Below are 22,227 nucleotides of genomic sequence, written 5' to 3'. Positions count from 1 at the left end.
GGCCTCCAGCATCAGGATGGGGTCCTGCGGGCAGAGCTGGTCCCGGCTAGACCAGACAGTCGGCCACACGAGGACGGGGACTCTGACCAGTCTGCTCAGGGCCTGCAGCAGTGCCCAGCCCCAAGAGGCCCCACTCGGCACTCTGCTCAGGGGCCTGGCAAATCTGGGGTGGGGGCCAGTGCTCAGACTCAGGTTGAGGACAGGCACTCACCTCAGCGACGTCGGCTAGGGACCGGGACACAAAGGAGTCTCGCGAGTTCCCGTCCAGCAGGCTGGGGCCCAGCAGGGAGGTGCCGCTGCTGGTCCCGACAGGGGTAGGCAGCATTTTCCGGCTCTTCTCCGGGGAGATGAAGCTCGCTGCACAAAGGAGGGAGGGGCCTGAGCAGCTGGGCCCGGGCCCCCCAGGCAACCCGGTGCTGCGGCTGGAGGTGTCAGGCCGCACCTGCCCTGCCGTGTGTGGGGAGCCCTGCAGGGCCCACCGCAGCCCGGGGGTTTGCCGTGCCCAAAGCACGGCCACCACGCCCACCTCCATGCAACTCCAGGCTTGCGATCTCCCTTTGACGTGGGCTCTGCACTGCTCCCTGGGACTTTCTGAGCAGAGAACTTGTGAGAGGACTAGCCCCCAGTGCCACCCAAACCAGAGCCCCCGTCTGTTCTGGGCTGCCAGGTGTCACGCCCTCCCTGGTGCTGGCTTGGCTTGCCAGGGTCCAGCCTGCCCTGCTCCGAGCCGGGTGCACACCCTGGCCACGCTCGACAAATGCAAAGTGTGCGGGTCCCAGACCTGCCACGGGAGCGCCTCTGGGTAGGAGATGGAAGCTGGTGGGTCTTCTAACACCTCCTTCCCAACATCCGAGCACCCAACGCCGGGGCTGTCCAGATGCCAGCTCTGTGCATCCCAGTGTCCCTAGACTCACCAAACAAGCTGCTCAGTGACGAGTCCGTGGGGTCGCTAGGGCACCACTGGGGGTCGTGGGTGGGAGAGGCGATCCAGTCTGGCTGGGGGCTGCTGGACGGGGAGGGCAGGCTCTTGGAACTGTCGCTGCCATTCAGTTTTGCTGGAGAGAGAGGAACTCCTTCACCTGTCGACCAAAGTTTGGGGTCAGACACCACGTGGGGTGAATGGCTGAGGGAGCACAGCATGTCCAGCTGAGCTGGGAGGCCCAGGACCCAACTAGGGCCCCCCAACAGCCGGGACACACACCCATCATCAGACATGGACACTGGCCACAACAGAGGCGGCCCGTGCTGAGGTGGCACCTGAGCCCTCTTGCTGCTGCTGACAGCAGCCCTGCAAGCTGCCTGGTGTCCCCAAGGCCCCAGGGAAGGGAACACACTCAAAGGGGCTGGTCACTGGCCCATGGTGACGTGCTGCCAGCTGCTGACTCAGCTCTGAATCCATGGCTGGCCTCGACCAGTAGGTGCCAACCACACTGCCTTCTGTGGCACCATCTCCGGGAGCTGGGGAGCCAAAGCCCATAGGTACCAGCCCAACACCTCCTAGAACCTGCCAGCCAATAGGCATCACCCCAGTTCAGAGCCGGTGAGGAGATGGCCTGCCTGATCCCCAGGCCAGAGACGCCACGTCAGCCCCTCTGTATCCCAAAGCCCGGGCAGTTACTCCAGACCACCATGGCTCAGGTCCCGCCTGCAAGGGCCTTGTATGCCAGTGCCGCCCCCACCAAGGCTGGCGGTGCCTCAAAGATGCAGAGGCTCAACGACCAGAAGAAGAGCTGAGCCGGACAACAAGGTGCCTAGAGGCGGCAGTCAGGCCCCCAAGGGAACTGAGTCTGGCAGGCCGGCAGCAGCGCCTGTGGCTCACCATACTGGCCGGAGCTGATGGCAATCTCGATGATGGAGTCACTGATGTGTGTGGCGGGCTCTCCCTGCGAGAGCACGTCCTCGGGGGGGCCGGGCAGTGAGATGTCCAGCAGGGCAGAGACGTTAGGCGGGGAGAGCCGGGTGCTGGAGGCCTCCGATGGGGGCAGCGGTGTGGAGAGCCCATTGTGGACAGGGGCCTTGGACAGCTCAGACAAGGAGAGAACAGGTGGATTCTGTGGAGACAAGGCACTGTTGAGACACGACGCAACAGGCAGCCATATCGAGGAACGAAAGCCAACCAGGCCCCGCAGAGCAGTGACTGAGGACGAGGACAGCAAGAGAGACAGAGACCCCACACTCTCCCACCAGGAAACACCCCTGGGGAATCACTGCCCCCAGAAGCCCTGGAGGACCACAGAGTTGAGGCGCCAGGCCAACATGGCCTGGATCTGCTTCCACACCCAGCTGAGAACTCTTCTCCCTGGCCCAGAAAACTTAAGACCCTGAAGGACTGTGTCTCGATCAGCCAACTTGCAGAGGGAAGTTGGCAGCCTGAGATGGGAGCCACATGTGCATGATCTAGGCAGGTGCAGGGGGGCACGGCCACTGCATCATGGAGAGGGGGAAGTCCAGGCCCATGAGCAGGACCACGAGGTGGGACTTGGCGCTCCCTGGGGTATGGGGCAGCTACTTTGCTCAGCAGTCAGCAGTACACTCTACCTGGAAACCGTCGGCCACCGGCTCCTGCCTCGAGGGGACGCTGATGAATGGGTCGCTTGTGGCCTATAGCAACACAAGGAGGACGCCGGTGAGTGCCGGCCAGCCAGTGCCAGGCTGCCGTGGGGAAGCCGCTCCAGCCCACAGCCCCTCACAGGCAGAACACAGACTGAGGGACGGAAGCCGCTCCCGGGGGCAAGACAGCCCGCTGCTTTCAGAGCGCGCCCCCCGCACCGCCCCACACTGAAGACCGTCTGTGAGTCCACAGCCAACTTGCCACAGCAAGAGGTCCAGCTCATAGTACCCAGGCGGGGCTGGCTCTGTGGTCCTAAGGGGCCGCCTGCAGAGCAGGGGGCCAAGGCAGCGCCTGAGTGGCCTAGAGTCCTGGGTTCATCACCCACTCTGTCTCCGTCCATGGCTCGCCCACTGCGCCACGTGGCCTCACTCAGGCCCTGGCCTCCCTGTTCAGTGACCTCCTCCCTCCAGAGCAGAGCTGGAGTCCCACACCACCTCAGCCTGTGGCTGTGACTCTCAGGGACTGGACCCTAACGTGCCACCTCTGGAGCTGGTGGCAGCGTGGAGAAGCCCTCTACACACACTCACTCCTACGGCGGGGAGTGGGTCTCCATTCTGGTGGGGGCCAGTGGAGTCTGGCCCCGTGACAGCCGCTGTCACCTCATCTGAAGACAGCGGGGCGATGCCGGACAAGCCATCCGTGTCCAGGACTGGCAGGGGGCTCCCAGGGATGATGCCAGCACTTTTAGCTGCTAGGTCGATAGCACCTGGAGAAGGAGCAACATGCAAGCCTCTGTTCCCTTGACACCCGACGCCCACACGGAGGGGACCCCCACATGCAGGCCTCGTGTACACGTCAGGCAGTCGCAGACTTACTGGCCAGGGGGCCCGTGGCCTGTGGGGGGAGGACCTTGGGCACAATCGGCCGGGACACAGCTGCTTTGGCCAGGGAGGACTGGACGGGCCGGAAGGAGCCTCTCCCTGTGAGGATGTGAGCGGAGGCAGACATGTCAGCCGCACAGGCCAACAGCTGCTGGGCATGCAGCACGGCTGCACACACTCCCCTTCCCAACCAGTCTCCTGCACGGCCATGGTCCCGACCACAGAGCTGAGCCGAGCTGGAAACCACTTAATGTCCTAACACTTGCCAACTTGAGGAGGTCAGCGGTCACAGAGGGCCCCAATGGGCAGAAAGCACTGTTGCCTATGACAGCGGCATCACTGCGCCTCCTGGGGGCTGCTGAATGGCTGTGGTCATGGCTGTCGTCCCCAGGAATAGCCCTTTAACGGTGGCTATTCCCTGAGCTGAGTCACAGACTCCTCTGAGATGGTCAGAGCCTCAGACCTAGGGCCAAAATTCTGTCTCTTCCACCTGGCTCCTTCCTGGCAGGCATTCTGCCATTGAAAAGTAGGTGTGAGAAAAAGCCATTGACTGCTGTCTGGGTCTTGGGAAATGAAGACCGATAGGATAAAGCATGGAATACGTGCTTCACTGAAGGAATCTCACTGCTTAAGATTCACTTCAAAGAGCAGGGGCCCCTCTGAGCTTGGGGGAGCACGGAGCGTGAGTTATACACCCTACGGACTCACGTACCCCACTAAACGCCTGAAGACATCATGGACAGGGTGGACAAGAGACCCTTCTCTAAAGTGAATTGAGCACAGCACCCCATCCAGGGCCATGAGAGCCCACCTGGGGAGGAAACTGCCTGCAAACCACTGTTCAGCAGTAAACAGCTGCCTGCCCACACCACTGCCTGGGCCCACTGCCCCCTGCAGCTGCACCCCGTGTGTGCGTTGATAGAATGGACCCAGGAAAGCCTGGAAGGTAACTCAGAGAGCCATGGGGACAGACGCCTGTGATTCCCCAAGTCAGGGTTGCGAGGAAAGGAAAGCTTCCTGAGGAGCCACGGTGCCCACCGGTCACAGAGGAATTCGACAGGATGGAGAAGGAGCAGACGTTGTGGGACTGGTTTTCAGATGGCCTCGGAAGCAGCGTCCTCTGTGGAGGGAAAACAGGCAGAGTGACCACCACCGGCTGCGAGAAGCAGGCTCATCGCTGACGCTGCCAGCTGTCGATGTGAAACGCTGACAGAGTGTGTCAGCCAGGGAGGCTGGAGGCGTGACAGGTCTGTGTGCACAGCAGGGCCTCCCTGGGCAATGCCAGGCACCTTGAGCCGGTGCGCTGACTGTCTATGAGGTGAGAGGCCCCGGATCCCTGGCCAGCCTTGCACCTCTTTGAAAGGGCCAGGCAGTAGAACCTGCAGGCTCTGGCCGCGTGGTGTCTGTTATGGCTACTTGTGTCCACCCTGGTGCTGTGAAAGCAGCCATGCACAGCAGGGCCGTGTGCCAGCGAAACTTTTACAAAAACCGTTAAGTAAAGGAACCACAAATGAAGTGTGATTCCATTTATGTGAAATGCTCAGAACAGGCAGCTCCCAAGAGACAGGAAGTGGCTCCAGGGTTGGGAGGGAGCAGTGCAGGTAACAGGTCGAGGTTCTGTTTGGGGCATGAGGGGGCTGCATAACCCCATGAACATACTAAAACCCTAAACTGTACACTTTAAATGGGCAGGCTTCCTAAGTATCAATAAAGCTGTTGACAAACAATACAAAATAGCCACAGGCAGGCCGCAAGGGTGTCCTGGCTGAGATGCTGGGCTGCAGCGCATCCTCCAAGCCAGGAAGTGCGCTCCCTCATCCAGGGCGGAGGGTCTATGTATTTAACCAAATACATTAAAAATTAAACACCCCAATGTTATATCAGGGTGCACAAAAAACATGGGGCACTTGGAATACATCTTCCTTTCTGAGGTCTGTGATGCAATCCCTCATTCCTAAATAAATTAATTCCAAAAGAGGAACAGATTTCTGCATCTAGTAAAAGGAGAACCTTGCATTAATTCACAAACATTCATCCATTTCCAAGCCTACAGTTCTTTCAGCGTCATCTCCTTAATCTGTCACCTCCACGTAAAAATGCCCCCTTTCTCCTGTGCCTCTCACACCCGGCTCTCCCCTGTGGGTCTGCAGGCCGCATCCACGGGTGCTCCCAGCTTCATGACGACAAGGCCAGGAGAGGTCTGGCCTCTGGCCAACCCATAAACCTTGCCAACTGCTTCCACTGACGTGTTTATAAATAGATGTTCTGAGAGCCTCAAATATAGTCCAATCTCAGACATTCTTGGAACCCAAATCCCTAAAACTTTCTGTCTTTTCTCTAAGCAATTTTCATGCTGTGCTGAATCTACCTTTATTTTCAGGTACAGTTACGATCACTGTGACTTCCCTGGTGGCTCAGATGGTAAAGCCTCTGTCTACAATGTGAGAGACCTGGGTTCGATCCCTGGGTTGGGAAGATTCCCTGGAGAAGGAAATGGTAACCCACTCCAGTACTTTGCCTTGAAAATCCCACGGACGGAGGAGCTTGGGTCAGGCTACTATCCATGGGGTCGCAAAGAGTCGGGCACGACTGAACGACTTCACTTTCTTTCTTTACAGTCGCTGTGACTACTCTCTCTGTCCTAATTATTAATGAGGAGGAGGAAAGAGCAAGGACTTCCCCACTTCACAGGGTAAACCTGAAACCCAGGAGGACACAAGCGTGTTCTGAGCAGCCTGGCCGGCGGGACGGGCCAGCCCTCAAGGAGGCGTGCAGGTGGGCGGGGTGCTGACCTGGACCACCAGCGGCTTCCGCAGGTGCCGGTTCCGCAGCTTCCTGGGCTTTGGCAGGAAGAAGTCCGACTGCATCTGCGGGGAGACAGTGCTGGGCTGAGTGCGCCCTGTCCGCGCTTGGGCGGCCTGGCAGCCGGGGGTGGGGGGCGGGGGGCGGGCCCACTTACGCTGATAGAGCTCAGGTGCTGCCGGAATGTCAGCTCTGTCTCCTTGTTGGGAAAGAAGAGCTTTCCATGCCGGCTGTTGGGTGGCAACGTTGTTGGAACAGCAAAAAGGCCACCGTCTGAGTCGCTGCTGCCCGTGCTGGTGGGACTGGCCACCAAGAGGGGCCTTGGAGGGTTTCTCAGACCTGGAGACGGAGAAGGGAGATGGCAGCAGTGCTCCCGGAGCAGCACCACCAGTGCAGAGGCGCGTCCACCGGGAAGAAGGTCGGAAAGGGGTTCTTGACGACCCTATCTGCTGTCCGTGAGAGAAATCTCCTGTATATCCATCCGTCCTCTCAGAAGCTGCTTTTCTTCTCCTCTCCCTGAAATTCTGGTCCTCACCAAGTAAGCACATCAGAGCTTTCCTTGACCTCTGCTGACCTCAGTGGAAGGGGAGATGCACCTTCCAAGTCATCCAGTCTAGACCAGAGGTCAGCAAATGCTCTCTGGACACGGCCAGACAAGAAGTCAGCCTTGAGCACATGGTCTCTGCTGAACTCAGCACAAAAGCAGCCACAGACAACCTGTGAGCCAGTGGCAGTGTAAATAAAATAAAACTTTATTTACAACTTTATTTAAATAAAGTTTACAATAAAACTTTATTTACAACCAGCAAGCTATGGACCATGATCCACTGATCCTCTTGGTCTTAGTCTGATTATACAGAAGAAAGGCCCAAAAATAAAAGGACAAAATATTTATGAACTACTATTTGGGGACTCCAGGCTTCCCACACGGCACGGCAGTAAAGAATCTGCCTGCCCATGCAGGATACTCAAGAGATGCGGTTTCAATTTCTGGGTCAGATGATCCCCTGAAGGAGGAAATGGTCAACCACTCTAGTATTCTTGCCTAGAAAATGCCATGGACAGAGGAGCCTGGTGGGCTACAGTCCATGGGGTCGCAAAAGTTGGCCATGACTGAGCAACTTAACAACATTTGGGGACTCTGCTCACTGCTTTCATCACAGCTGCTGCTGCAGCTTATTTCATGGAAGAGATGGGTTCCCTTTCTTTGTTCTTTATTTGCAAATCTGTGAGGCTAAATCGACACACACAGTCCAGAGACCGTATCTTCCCAATGCCTGTCAGGATTCTAGAACTGCAGGTGCCTTGGGCCAGAAGCATCCTCAATCAAGGAAAAATGAGGATATTTAAGAGTTCACAGAATCACAAAACTGAAGCCCAGAGAGAAGGTGGAGAAGACCATACAGCCTACCTGCTGGCACCACCCTGGTTCAACTCTGATGAACGTGCCTCTGCCCTGAGGACAACAGGCTCAGAGTCTGTGGCTGCCCCACAGGGGGCCACGGCCAGAGAAGGACCAACACCAGGAGGGGAACAGAAACACGGACGGCAGGAGAAGGGAGCCTGACCCTCCACCAGTGTCGCTCTTTAGAATCGTGCAAAGTGAACAATGCCAGCCACGACGACGTTTTTTTTTCCTAATAAAAACAGCAAGTAAATCGACGCCTTAGGGAAACGGGTTTTCTCTCTCCTGGGGTTTTATGTGCCACATAACCGAATAAGAGACCCTGAACAATTACTTCCCAGACACAACTGTGGACCAGCAGGTAGGCCAGTCTTGCTTTCCAAGATTTGTGTTCAGCTGGTGGGGAATCCCTTAACTGAAGGCCTCATTATTCTATTATTTCAGAGGAAAAGAAAAGCAGCCTTTCTAAGACCCAGAGAGAACCAGCCCTCCTCAGGCTCTAAACCACCAGTTCAGCAGGACAGAGGCTCCTGGTGACCTCAGAAGGCAAGTCCCCCACATCTCCTGTCAGCTCCCACACCCAGTACCCCAGGGCTTTTATGTTGGGCCCTGCTCTCCCCTCCCTGTGAGGCGGTGGTGATTTCTCTACCTGCATGCCATCCACCAGCCTGTAGCCAACACAGTGGAGCCCCAGGCCCCTGCAGGCCCAGGGCCGCATGTGGCCATCCGAGCCTCACCTGAGGAGCAAGGTATGGAGCTGGGCGAGAAGGCCTTGCTGTGGCGGAGGGCAGCCTGGTTTCGGGGGCAGCGTGGGCTGCGGGAGCTGACGGTCACTACTTTTCCTGGCGGCGTGGTTGACTGCTCCTCCTGGGCGGGCCTCACGGAGGCTGTGGAGCCAGTGTTCGTCTCTGGAGCCTGGGACAGAAAAGGGCAATGACACTGGCCAACTCAGCACATGGACGATGCTTCTGGAGCAAGTGCCCGGGACAGAGGCACAGAAATACACTTGAGCGTGGAGGAACAGCAGAGGGTCAGAGATCACACGCCGTGACACATGGTCAGTGCCCCAGGCCCCCAGGGAAACAGCCGCTGTCCTCTGAGAGCCCTCTGCCTTCACTGCCATGGTGGCACAGACAGGCTGTACCCTGCAGTGACAGGAGGGGATGCCGAGCAGCAAGCCACAGGGACTCACCTTCTTAAAGCCTCTTCTGTGAGTCAGAGAAAGGAAACACAAGAGTAATTTCTAAAGCTAAACACAAGCACAGCCAAAGAGCCCTCTGCGGAGACAAAACCCCCACCTCAGGGGTTTCGTGGGCTTGCCTGAGGCCACGGCTCCTGCCGGCCTGGCTGCCATCAAGTGCCCGGGCTCCCACCACACAGGCACCCCTTCTGCTCACCACGCCTGTGACTTCACCCCCCGGCCCCCAGCACCACTGCTCTCCTGCCAGGAGAGCTGGCTTTACTTTTCCGGCCCATGTGGGGGCTCTGCTCGCTGGCCTCAGCAAGGGCCACCCAGCAGGTTGCCCTTTCCCAGGGCCATCACAGCCACTGCTCCTCAATCAGGAGCCTGGTGAGGAACTCCAGACCACTCCAACCAGCTACCTCCCAAGGAGCTGCCCACCAGGTCCCCGGGCCACACTCCACCCAGCCCAGCCCCTACCCAGCTCTGCTCCCTGCACCCCGGCTGTGCCCCCACCGTCCCCCCAGGAAGGCCTTTTCCAAGCACACTGAAACCTGCCCTGTTCCCAGCTCCATGCCACGCTGCCCCCACACCCATCCAAGGCTCGTCCCCATGGCCCACGCTGCCCCCACACCCATCCAAGGCTCGTCCCCATGGCCCACACGCTCAGGCACAGCAGCCTCCCCACAGCCAGGCACAGCGCAGCCTGTGTGAGCCCTGCGGGACAGGACAAAGGCCTGTACCACAGGGCACTGGGCCCTGCGTGCACCCCACCCCACTCCAGGGAACCACAGGCCAGCCCCAGACCAGCTCCTCTGGGAGCCCCTGGGCCCGACCACCTGCCCCAAGGCCGATCCCTCCTCTCTGGACCCCACTTACCAGCCGGGGGTTGACCTCGGTGGAGATGAGCTTCAGCAGGCAGCTGAGGAGGCGCTGCTTGTGGAAGGTGGCGGGTTGGGGGCCGGCGTGGGGGCCTGAGGCCTCCGGGCCCAGCACCGCCAGCCAGTCGTACTCCAGCTGCAGCTTGCTGGGCTTGCCCATCATGAGGTAGACTTCAGCCAGCGTGAGGCTCTCAGAGGTCTGCAGGTTCCAGCCCTCCTCGCGCAGCTGCTGGGCCAGCCGGCTGGCTGGGACGTCCTTCGGAGGCTTGGCGGCAGGCTGGCCCTGAGACGGAGGGTCCGAGGGGCTCACCTTCTCCTGAGGCTCCTCTGCAGGCGTGTCCAGCAAGTCTTTAGTGCAGACGTCTGGCTGGAACCCGGGGCTGGAGTGAGGCTCCAGGCCGGGCGGGCCACGGACAGGGGACGGGGCCCTGGTCCGGGCGAGGTCGGCCCCCTCTGCACTTCGGGCCTCTGGGGACGGCCAGGCCGTGGGCCGTGGGTCCACATGGCAGCCCTGCTCGGGAATGATGAGGTCCTGGCAGGACTTCATGTAGCGGGGGAAGGGGTCCAGCAGGGACAGCTCGTCCTCCAGATCCGGGAGCTGGCCGCAGGCACAAGCTGGCGCCCCGGGCTCTCGGGCAGGGCCGTCCCCGCCCTCTGCAGCGGCAACCGCTGGGGTCTTCTCAAGCCGTCCCCCAGCATCCTGCAGCCCCGGAGGGAGCCTGTCGGAGGCATCTGGGCTGCTGAAACTTGCGGCAGCCCCCTCCCCAGGGGCACTTTCTGGGGAACTCTCCCCGGAGCTCTGTGAGGCATCGGTGGAGGGAGGGGGCCGTCCCCCAGACTTGGCCTCGGAAATGGCCCTCGGGCACTTCAGCTGGCCCCTGGCCGTGCCCTGCCCACTCTGGATGCCCAGGATCTGGGCCGGGGGCAGTGCGTGGGTGTCCCTGGCACTCTGCTTGCACCGGCCGCCCTCCTGCCAGTGCACCGTGCAGAAGGCCTTGGAATGCACCACGCGGGCCACGCCTGGCAGCGGCGTCAGCGTGCAGTTCTCTCCCGGAAACAAGTGCAGCGCCACCTTCTCCTGCGTCGGCTCCGAGAATGAGTCCTGCAACTGCCGCTCCTCCAGCGTCTTCCGCTGAGCGCACCGTCAAGGATCCACCCGTGGCAGTTCGCACCCACAGGCTACTGGGACTCAGGGAGATAGACGGGGCACTTCCTTCTGTAGGGGCCCCACACCCATCACCCGCCCTCTGGGCTGGGGACTGTGCAGCACATGAAGATGGAGAGCTGACCTCAGTCATTTCCCTCAACCTGCTGGCAGGGGTGCCTTGGCCACAGCCCGTGGGCCACACAGCAGCCATTCAGGCATAGAGGGCCATTATGACAAGAGTTCTCACACTGTGAGGAAGCCACAAAGGGGGCTCAGACCTCAAGCCCAGAGGATGAAGGGCTGTGGGTTTTAGTTCTGTTCCACACCAGCCCATGGCCCAAATGCTACACCACAGGGCTCTGCTGCAAAGCCAGGACTGAGACGGAGATGCCCCCAAGTCTCAGGCAGCAGGTGCTGCGGGGTCCCAGGGTTGCTTCAGTAAGAAAAAGATACGATTCTCACTTCATGAAGTGCCCACTTCTGCTTCAGGAACTCAATGAGGCTGGAGACCTTCCGATGTAGCTCCACAATCATCCTGCACAGAATGACAGACAGAGGCAGGGGCTGGGACGTGCGGGGCCTTCTGGGAGTCCTGGAGGCTGTGGTGGCAAGACGCTGCCATGATCTCAAGGCCCGAGCCACAGTGTCCCTGCAGAGCCCCTGGCTCTTTTCCTAACACCAACCCTTTAAATGGAGAAAACTGGAGGCCCATGTGAAACTGCAAGAAAAAGTAAGAGAACCCAAGCGCCCTTTACAGGACGAGGCCTCAACCAGGACAGGGCCTGGCACAACGGTCCTCTCCTACCAGCTCCTTCAGGCGTCAGAGTGGGTCCAGCCTTAATGAAGCCCAAGAAAATAAAAATATGTATGGAAGGAATGAAGTCCTGACCCAGGCTACGACACAGATGAACCCTGAGACCACGATGCTCACTGAGAGAGGTCAGACAGAAAGGACCCACGTACAGTTTCTGCTGACGTTAAACGTCCAGCACTGGTGAATCTACAAGGACCAGTGCAGGGAGGCCAGTGGAAGGGGCGGGGGGATGGAGAGTGAGTGTTAGGTGGGCATGGGGTTCCCTCTTGGGGGATGAAAATTTCTGCGACTTGAGAGAGGTTACGGCTATACAACACTGTGAAGGTGCCCAATGCCCTGAACTGGGGGCCTTTAAAAGAGCTCGCAGTTAATCTACAAGATAATGAGAACTGGAGAATGACCCATTCCTGAGTACCTGGTGCATAGCCAGACACACATCAGGGACACGGAAGGAGAAAATAGGGAGCAGGTCTCAGGGAAAGAGGAGGGAAGACCCTGAAGCTGTTGGCCTGTGACCACGTGATGCGTCCACACCCGCTGTCAACCTGCAAAACCCCAGCCAGCGACGCAAATGCAGCTCTGGAGTCTGAGGACCCCGCGCCGAGGCAGCCCTCACATTACCCTCAGGTGGAGCTGGGGCACCAGGGGCGGCTGCTGCTCCCCCAGGGGCGCCTCTAGCCCTGTCCCTTGCAGCTCACTCCCCTCCAAACGTCGAGTGCCTCACCTGAGCCGGGGGTTCTGGGCGAGGCTCTGCACGCGGGCCCAGGCGTGGTTGTTCCGTGGCTGCAGCTCCACAGGGACTCTCAGGGGCAGGCGCACTGGCTTCTGGTCCTCTTCGTCACTCAGGCCTGCGACAGGAAGGGGCTTTAGAGCCGTCTGTTCAGGTACAGACGGACCTCGATGATAAGGTGAAGCTCTTGGTCGGACGGCTAAGGTGCCCAAAGAAGAGGAGGGGCAAGCAGCCCTGGGGAACGCTGGAGGGGGTAGGGCGAGGAGTGGCCCTACATCTGCCACAGCCACCACATGCCCGCTGTGCCAGGCCCCAGCCCGGCCACAGGAGACTCGCCCTGACACCTCTGATGCACCATCTCAGGACGGTTGGGGCTTCAGAGCTGAACTAGATGCCTGAGTGGACACATCACTGTGCCTGGAGTCACGGTCCAGGAGCGATCACCCAGGCTCGGCCGCCACGGGACGTTTTCAGCTCAGGCTGGAAATCACTAAACGTAGCCATCCAGCAAGCCTCCCTGACGGAAACGGGTCCTCAATGCCCGGCCTGGCCCGCCCCAGCGGAGCTGCGTCTGACATACCATCGGGGTCACAGAGTTTCTTCAGGGCGCGGCACATGGGTGCTTTGATCCGCAGGTTCCTCCCTTTGTACCGGACTGTGGTGGCCCTGGGAGAGGGATTGAAGGAGCGCTGAGGCCTCAGAGTAGAGTCACTCCCACTCTGTGCAGTGATGGAGGGCCCCAGCCGAGCACCCAGCCTGGCCTCCGGGGGTTCTGCTCAGCCCCATGAGAGGGCCCCTGCAGAACCTCCCAGAGTTGCGGGCAGATGGACGTCACATGACAGACGACAAGGCTGGCTCTGGACCTCTCTTGAGCAGGCAGCACGCCACAAAGGGGGTGCCCACCGCTCATGACACACCCTGCCCTGCTGCCTGGCCACGAGCACCCGCCACTGCCCACCCAACAGCCTGCTCCCAGAGGTAGGGAGGGCCGCCCCGCCCCCGCCCCAGAGCAGATGGGCTCACCCACCTCTACGTGACCTCTCAATCCACCCCACTTCTGCCCATCAGGAACGTCACCCATGCCTCTGCAAACCACACTGGGGGTCGAGTGGAATCTGGGGCCCTGGAAGCCAGCAGGTGGGGGTGCTACATGCTTGTGCTCCCCGCACTGGCCTGCAGCGGGCCCAGGTTCAGTGGGGCCTGCCCTACACGTCATAGCTGTGGGTGACTCTCCTTCTGAACACTGCTGTGGCAGCAATTTAGACAATGTTCAAATTACATAAATACTACTACTAACTAATTAAAGAAAAATAAAAGCCACAAAAAATAGCTCTCTCTGAAAACACATTTGGTACGCTTTGGCAATACTCAATAAAGGTAGACTGTCTTCAAGACTGCAGCCAAACAAGGTAGGCCAGACAATCACGAAAGATTGGGGGTGATCAGGAAGGTCCCTGCAGCCTCTATGTTCTTGCTCCACTTGAAAACAGGAAATCACAAATGACGCATCTTGGCTAGAACTTCCAAATAAAACCACCCCAAGACTCCATGGAGCAAGCCCCTAAGAAAAGGCATCGGCCAGCCACCCAGTGGTTGGTGAACAAACAAAGGTTTATGTTTTACAAAAGGGTCAAGGCTGATATCTACTGCTTTTAGGACTGCTTTTTTACCTATTTAAAAAATTGAACTACAATATTGTGTTAGTTTCAGAAGCATAGTAAAAAGATTAGGTCATACGTGTATATATTCTTTTCCGGTTCTCACAAGATTTCACTATTACAAGATCCTGAACACAGTTCCCTCTGCTACACAGTAACTCCATGTTTCTTTGTTTTACATATGGTACTGTGTATCTGCTAACCCCCAACTCTTAACTCATCCCTCCACCCCCTTACCCTCTGGTAACCACAAGTTTGTTTTCTACGTCTATGAATCTGTTTCGTAAATAAGTTTATTTGTATTATTTTTTAGATTCCACCAATGGACATGAGTTTGGGCAAACTCCAGGAGATGGTGAAGGACAGGGAAGCCTGGCGCGCTGCAGGCCATGGGGTTGAAAAGTTGGACACAACTGAGTGACTGAAAAACAGCATCAGTTTGCCTATATTCTCTGCTAGGAGCTTTATAGTGCTATGTCTTGTATTTATGTTTTTAAGCCATTTTGAGTTTGGTTTTGTATATGGTGTGAAGGTGTGCTTTAACTTCATTGGTTTACATGTGACCAACTGTCCAGCTGTCCCAATACCACTTGCTGAAGAGACTGTCTTCTTGCCATTGTGTACTCTTGCCTCCTTTCTCAAATGTGAATGGACCATAGGCATGTGTGTTTATTTCTGGGCTCTCCATTCTCTCCCACTGATCCAAAGGTCTGTCTTTACAAGAAGACCACATGCAGTTTTGATTACTGTAGCTTTGTAGCGTTGTCTGAAGTCTGGGAGGGTTGTGCCTCTAGCTTTGCTCTTTTCCCTCAGGATTGCTTTGGCAATTCTGGGTCTTTTCAGTTTCATACAAATTTTAGGATTACTTGTTCTCATTTGGTGAAAAACATCATGGGTAATTTCAAAGAGATCACGTTAAATCTACAAATTGCTTTGTCCAGTACAGCCATGTTAACTATATTAATTCTTCCACTCCAAGGGCATTGGATATCTTTCCATTTCCTTGAATCACCTTTGATTTCCTTTATCGGTGTTTCATAGTTTTCAACATAGACATTTTTCACCTCCCTGTTCAAGTTTTGGAGACGGAAATGGCAACCTACTCCAATGTTTTTGCCTAGAGAATCCCACAGAATTGGACACGACTGAAGCGACTTAGCAGCAGCAGCAAGTCAGGTTTATTTCTAAAATTTTAATTTTTTTTCATGTGATTTCAAGCACAATTTACTCTTTATACCCTTGACCTTAACCAAAGGCTGAGAAGCTATTTTTACTCTCTTTCTGGTATTTCAGCGTAAAGAAATGCCACGGATTTGTGTATTAATCTCGTGCCCTACTATGTTACTGAATTCTCTTTGTAAGTTTGGGTGGCTTTTGCGTGGAGTCTTTAGGGTTTTCTATATAGAGTCATGTCATCTGCATATGATGACAACTTTACCTCTTCCCTTCCAGTCTGGATGCCTTGTCTTTTTCCTGACTGTCGTGGCTATGAGTTCCAACACTTTGTTAAATAGATGATGACAGTAGGATCCTTGTCTTCTTCCAGAAGTTGACAGAAAGGCTTTCAGCTTCTCATCGTTCAGCATTATGTTGGCTATAGGTCTGTCAAGAATAGTTTTTATTATGTTGAAATGTTTCCTCCACACCTACTTTGGTGAGAAGTCAATGCTTTTTCTGCATCTATTTGAGATGACTGCATGGTCTTTTCTTCTGCTGATGTGGTTCATCACGTTGACTGACTCACATGTGTTGAACCATCCTAGGGACTCTGGGACAAATCCATCTTGATTGCAGCATATGATCTTTTATATATGTTGTTGGATTTGGCTTGCTAATATTGTGCTGAGAGTTTTCCATCTGAATTCATCAAAGATACTGGCCGGTCATCATTTTTGGTATTGGCCTGGATTTGTATCAGGCTGATGGTACATTCACAGATTGACTTTGGAGGAAACACTTTGGTGTTTCCTCCCCTCAGCCTTCTGGAAGAGTATGAGAAGGATTAATATACGTTCTTCGTATGTTTGGCAGAATTCTCCAAGTGAAGCCATCTGTTTTCACGGAGCTTTTTTTTTTTTAATTTTTATTGGAAGTTTCTGCTGTACAGAAAGTGAATCAGTTATATTATCTATACACACAAATGCTGCTGCTGCAGATTAGTCTCTTCAGTTGTGTCCGACTCTGTGCAACCCTACGGACTGCAGCCTGCCAGGCTCCTCTGTCCGTGGGATTCTCTAGGCAAGAGTACTGGAGTGGGTTGCCATTCCCCCCTACTTCAGGTGATCTTCCCAACCCAGGGATTGGACCCAGGTGTCCTGCATTCCAGACAGATTCTTTACTGCTGACCCACCAGGGAAGCCCATATATATACATACACACATACTTTCTTTTTAAAATTTCCTTCCTATTTAAGTCACCACAACAATGCATTGAATTCCCTATGCCATACAGTAGGTTCTCACCAGTTATCTATTTTACACATATGAAGAGAGTTTTTAAATTACAGATTCTGTTTCACTTCCAGTGACTGGTCTATTCAAATTATGCTTCCTTTTGATTCAGTTTTGATGGGCTGTTACAGCTAGGTTGTTCATTTTGTTGGTATGTAACTTTTCATATGCTTATTTAACTTATATGCAGAGTACATCATGAGAAACGCTGGGCTGGATGAAGCACAAACTAGAATCAAGACTGCTGGGAGAAATACCAATAACCTCAGATATGCAGATGACACCACCCTTATGGCAGAAAGTGAAGAAGAACTAAACAGCCTCTTGATTAAAGTGAAAGAGGAGAGTGAGAAAGTTGAAGTTCAACATTCAGAAAACAAAGATCATGGTATCTGGTCCCATCACTTCATAGTGAATAGATGGGAAAATTGTGGAAACAGTGGCAGACTGTTTTTTCGGGCTCCAAAATCACTGCAGATGGTGAGTACAGCCATGAAATTAAAAGATGCTTGCTCCATGGAATAAAAGTTATGACCAACCTAGACAGCATATTAAAAAGCAGAGACATTACTTTGCCAACAAAGGTCCTTCTAGTGAAAGTTTTGGTTTTTCCAGTAGTTATGCATGGATGTGAGAGTTGGACTATAAAGAAAGGTGAGTGCTGAGGAATTGATGCTTTTGAAATGTGGTGTTGGAGAAGACTCTTGAGAGTCCCTTGGACTGCAAGGAGATCCAACCAGTCCATCCTAAAGGAAAGCAGTCCTGAATATTCATTGGAAGGACTGATGGTGAAGCGGAAACTCCAATACTTTGGCCACCTGCTGCGAAGAACAGACTCATTGGAAAAGACCCTGCTGCTGGGAAAGATTGAAGGCAGGAGGAGAAGGGGACAAGAGGATGAGACTGTTGGATGGCATCACCAACTCAATGGACATGAGTTTGAGTACAAACTACAGGAGTTGGTGATGGACAGGGAGGCCTGGTGTACTGCAGTCAATCCATGGGGTTGCAAAGAGCTGGACACTACTGAGCAACTGAACTGAACTTTTCATGATATTTTCTAATGATTTTTTTTAATATTTCTGAGGTGTCAGTTGCCATTTCTTCTCTATTCTTACCTCATTTGGATCATCTCTTCATTCTTCTTGGTGAGCCTGGCTAGAGATTTATCAATATTTTTGTCCTTTTAAAATCCCAACTCTTGGTTTTATTGATTTTTTTTCCTATTGTTTAATTTCTGTTTATGTCCTCTCTGATCTTTATTCTGCTGACTTCACGTTTTGTTTGTTCTTCTTTCTCTAGTTCTTTTAGTGGTAGGTTTTGGTTTACTGGGTTTTTTTCTTGTTTTTTTTTGACAAGGGCCTGTAGGGCTATGAACTTTTCAGGACTGCTTCTGCTATACCCATGGACTTCATATGGTTGTGTTTTCACTGCCTTTTGTCTCTAGTTTTTTTTCTCTTTGATTTCATCTCTGAGCTATTGATGATTTTTAGTAGCACACTGTTTACTCTGTATGTAATCATTTTTTTCATTTCCGTTTCTGTGGTTGATTTCTAATTTCATGCAGTTGTGATCAGAAGGTGCTGGAAATAATTTGTTCTCTTAACCGTGTTGAGATTTGTTCTATGTCCTAGTATGTGGTCTATCCTAGAGAATGTTCCATGGATACTTATAAAGAATGTATATTCTGGGTTTTTTTCAATGTAGTGTCCTGTAGCTATCAATTAGGTCTAACTGTTCTATTGTGTCATTTAGGATCTCTGTTGCCTCACTGATTTTCTCTCTAGAAAACATGTCTATTGCTGTCAGTGCCGTGTTAAAGTCTCCTACTATTTCTGCATTCCTATCAATTTCTCCCTTTGTGTCTGTTAGTACTTGGTTTTTCACTTTTTTGTTTCTGGCTGTGCTGGGTATGCATTTCCGTATGTGAGCTTTCTCCAGCTGCAGTGCAAGGGCTTCATGTTGCAATGCACAGACTACCCTTATTGCAGAGCATGAGTTCTAGAGAACATGGGCTCAGTAGTTGCAGCATGTGGGATCTTAGATACTGAACCAGGGACTGAACCAGGGCCATGGCAGTGAAAGCACCAAGTCTTAACCACTGGACCGCGAAGAATTCCCTATCGCTTTTAACACCTATTTTGTCTGATATGAGTACTGTGACTTCCATTTTCTCATCATTTCTCATATGAAATATCTTTTTCCATCCATTCACTTTCAATCTCTGTTTCTTTCCCTCTAAAGTGGATCTCTTATAGGTAGCCTATTGTAAGTTCTTTTATTATCTCACCTGACACTTTGTATCTTTTGATCATTTAGTTCATTGACATTTAAAGCAACTACTGATAAGTATGTATTTATTGCCATTTAAATCTTATTTTCCAGTTAATTTTATATTTCTTTTTGGTGTTGCTTTGCACTTTTCATTTTCCCTTTTGTGGCCTGATGGGTTTTTTTGGTCTCATTCTTGAGTTCCTTTCTATTTGGTTTTGGTAAATCTACTCCTTGTTTTTGATTTGTGGTTACCTTGGTTCTCAAATATGTGAACCCAGAAATGCATCTACCAGCTTTACACTGGAAGTCATATATATTCAAATACATTCCAAAAGATCTACACTTTCTTATTCCCCTCCCTGACATTTTGTGATTTTGAGGTCTGGTCTTACATCTTCATGTTTATCTTTTGCTGTTCATTGTAGTTATAATCACTTTCACAGAATTTATTTTTTTAAATCTATATACTGGCTTATCTAAAGTGATCTTTAGTCCTTTAAATAGATTTCTCTTTCTTATTGTGATATTTCCCTTTCCTACAGACTCCTACTTCTCTTTTTATTTAGAAAGGACCTCTCACTATTCCTTTTAGGATAGGTTTAGTATCACAAACACTAAAGTCCTTTAGTGTTTGCTTGTCTGTGAAGTTTGCTCTCCTTCAGCTCCAAATGATCATCTTGCTGGGTTGAGTATCCTAGATGGAAGGTTTTTCCCTATCAGGACTCTGAATTTATTTTGCCACTCCGTTCTAGGCTGGGCCATTTCTGTAGGGAAATCAGCTGATAGCCTTGTGGGGGTTTTTTCCTAACTGACTCTTTGTTTTTCTCTTGTTGCCTTTAGAATCCTCTCTTTATCTTTTGTCATGATGTGCCCTGGAGTAGGTCTGTTTGGGTTCTTGTTGTTTGGGACTCTCTGTGCTTCTGGTCTCTTGAAAACTGTTTCCCACTTTAGATTTGGGAAACTTTCAAATGTATTTTTGATTCCCTTTTCTCTTTCTTCTCCTCTTGGGTTTCCTTTTACGCGTAGATTGGCACGCTTCATATTATTCCACTGATCCTGTATGTTGCTTTCATTTTTTCCATTTGTCTGTTCTGATTGGGTGATTTCTGTTATTCTATCTTCCAGATCAATTATTCGTTCTTCTGCATTATTTAATCAACTGTTTACTGTCTTTAGCTCGGTTTTCATCTTGGTAATTGAATTGTCTAATTTTGATTGGCGCCTCTTTATACTTTCTAGATCCTTATGCCAGTGATCTGCATTTCTAATGATAGCCTTTCTTAATTTCTTCAGCATTTTTATTACCTCCTTTTTGAGCATGGGGTAGACTGGAGAGGTGTATTTCATTATTTGTTCTCTCAGGAGATTTCCCTCATTCTTTTATTTTTTTTAAGGATTTAAAAGTCTTATTCTTTACAGGTCACAGCTGATGAACACAAAAGCTTCCCACATGGGCACCACTCAGCGGGAAGAGCTGTCCCAGGAGAAGGGTGGTGGGACAAGTAGAAACCTGAGCAGCCCAGAGTCCATGGTGGAGTGGGGTCAGGGCCTGAGGGCCTCAGACAGAGGAGCTCCAGTAGCCACAGCACATGTACTCAATGATCCAGTCCACTGCCAGCTTGCTTTGGGGACCTGGCAAATATGGCTCAACCAAAACTGGTGTCCCATGTTTGAATGCACCACAGGAAGCAGAGGTTCTCATACCCTGGCCCTGTCCGTTCTGTGATCAGGTTACCTTCACAGCCGTCTTTAACGTAATATTCACACAGGCCTCTACTTAGGGCTTTCTGCTTGTAGAAGAGGTCAAAAACAGAGGGGCTTTCTGGATAGCAGTGGATACAGAAGGCGAAGTTCCACTTTCCTTTTCCCTCCTCAGGTTCCGTTTCAGCGCCTGTCATCTTTTGAGCCAATCCATCCAACACTGGCTTCATTAACTAACAGTCACCCAGGAGAGCTTTTCAGCTCTTTCTGACTCTAGGCAGTCTTTCCCATAAGATAATGTGCAAAGATCTTAGGGTCTGTCTGTTAAGAGTGTAGCAGAAAGACCCCTGTGTCTTCAGTTATAGGCGTGGGTTCTTATTCAGCTCTACCAGTCCCTCCATGACTCAGGGGAGATCACATTCCCTCTCTGGTCCTTGGTCTGATCAGAACCTCTGTCACCACTGGATGCCCCTTCTCTATACTCTTGTTCTTTTAACTGGGAGTAGTTCCTCTGGTTTTTCCTTTTACTTAAATTTCTCTGAGCCTGTGAATTTAGGAGAAACAGTTATCTGGGCAGGCAGACCCCAGGAGCCAGCTCCCCCCACCGTTGTGTCAGGATGGGAGGTTCAGAGAGGATGAGAGCCTGCAGGGAACATGGTCTCCACTGAGACCAAAGCGCTTGAGACTGAATCACCTCAACTCAGGGGAAACACACACAGTAGAGCACTCCCAGGATGTTCTGATGATGCTGGAGTGGGAACCAAGAACAATGGGTCAGTTCTTACACAGCTCCCCCCAATAAAGGGTTCTGGAACAAGTGGACATTCCTGCCCCTCCATCCCAAACAAACACAACAGCAGCAGCAAGATTTAAAGAGCTGGGGAGCCATGTCACGTGGCACCTGTATTTGTGATAACCACATTTTCCGTTAAACTGCTGTTTTGGGACTTCCTTTTTTTTTTTTAAGACAAATTGAACAGGGCCTGCTTTATGACTAGAGACCGTTCTGAGGTTACGATCCCTTTCCTCTTCTCACAAATCAAAGTTCTAGGAGTGGCTGGAGGCTGGAGCCAGCACAGGGAGGCTTGGCCCTAGCCAGGCTGGTGAGGAGCACCTGCAGGAGAATCAGGCCTGTCCCTGCTCACACAGACCGATGCAGAGACCCCTCTGAGTCCTCCACCAGTGTGACTTCAACAAAACAGGCAGCAGAGTAACTCCTCTGTGTGCATGGGAGTCGAGCTGTCCTTTCTTATATTTTTCATTTACTTCTCTGCAAAGTTAACTTGATAAGTCTAATAAACATGTGCCAAATTCTATGCTGCTGGGTCTGCGACCAATGTAACGCGATTTAATTTTAGAGCTTTTCTCAATTCATTTGCTCCTTGATCTAATTCTACAATTTTATAATGAAGGGAGATAGACAGTTATTTGGAAGCAGTCTGCATGACAGGCAGGGATGCGAAGTGAGATAAATACTCAATGTTCTGATGTCAAGGACTAGTTTTTCCACAGGTACCTTCCTAACTCCCCCCAACTCTGTCTCACTTTTACAGGATTTTTGCTTTGTTCTTCAAAACTGATGTCTGTTGTCAAAAGAACACACAATACATCAATGGAGCAGAATTTAAAGTCTGGAAACGGACCCACACAGTACAGTCAACAGACCTTAGATGAGAGTGAAAAAGCAGTGAATAGGGGAAACAAGTGGGGCCAGTCCCACTGGACACACCCACAGGCCACAAATTGGACCTCA

At 52.5% G+C, this 22,227-nt stretch overlaps 1 protein-coding gene across 2 annotated transcripts in view; it reads right to left on the bottom strand.

Annotated features, from left to right (window-relative positions):
* The window catches only part of CRAMP1 (cramped chromatin regulator homolog 1), a 44,892-nt gene that overhangs the window by 4,255 nt on the left and 18,410 nt on the right, over positions 1 to 22,227 (bottom strand). Inside the window, exons 7-20 of one of the 2 annotated variants that reach the window (XM_055562767.1) lie at positions 12,972 to 13,057; positions 12,386 to 12,509; positions 11,301 to 11,382; positions 9,699 to 10,832; positions 8,377 to 8,554; positions 6,392 to 6,573; positions 6,225 to 6,299; positions 4,471 to 4,552; positions 3,427 to 3,531; positions 3,139 to 3,317; positions 2,539 to 2,601; positions 1,820 to 2,051; positions 915 to 1,079; positions 212 to 357 (exon numbers count right to left, since the gene is read on the bottom strand). In XM_055562767.1, coding sequence (XP_055418742.1) covers positions 212 to 357; positions 915 to 1,079; positions 1,820 to 2,051; positions 2,539 to 2,601; positions 3,139 to 3,317; positions 3,427 to 3,531; positions 4,471 to 4,552; positions 6,225 to 6,299; positions 6,392 to 6,573; positions 8,377 to 8,554; positions 9,699 to 10,832; positions 11,301 to 11,382; positions 12,386 to 12,509; positions 12,972 to 13,057 — 2,833 coding nt within the window. The remainder of the gene's footprint in view (positions 1 to 211; positions 358 to 914; positions 1,080 to 1,819; positions 2,052 to 2,538; positions 2,602 to 3,138; positions 3,318 to 3,426; positions 3,532 to 4,470; positions 4,553 to 6,224; positions 6,300 to 6,391; positions 6,574 to 8,376; positions 8,555 to 9,698; positions 10,833 to 11,300; positions 11,383 to 12,385; positions 12,510 to 12,971; positions 13,058 to 22,227) is intronic. The other variant, XM_055562768.1, reaches the window with a different exon arrangement.

The sequence above is a fragment of the Bubalus kerabau genome, chromosome 23 (genome assembly GCF_029407905.1).
Source record: "Bubalus kerabau isolate K-KA32 ecotype Philippines breed swamp buffalo chromosome 23, PCC_UOA_SB_1v2, whole genome shotgun sequence".
Taxonomy (NCBI): Eukaryota; Metazoa; Chordata; class Mammalia; order Artiodactyla; family Bovidae; genus Bubalus; species Bubalus kerabau.
The sequence above is the reverse complement of the archived record's forward strand: the minus strand, read 5'-3'. Positions and strand labels throughout refer to the sequence as shown.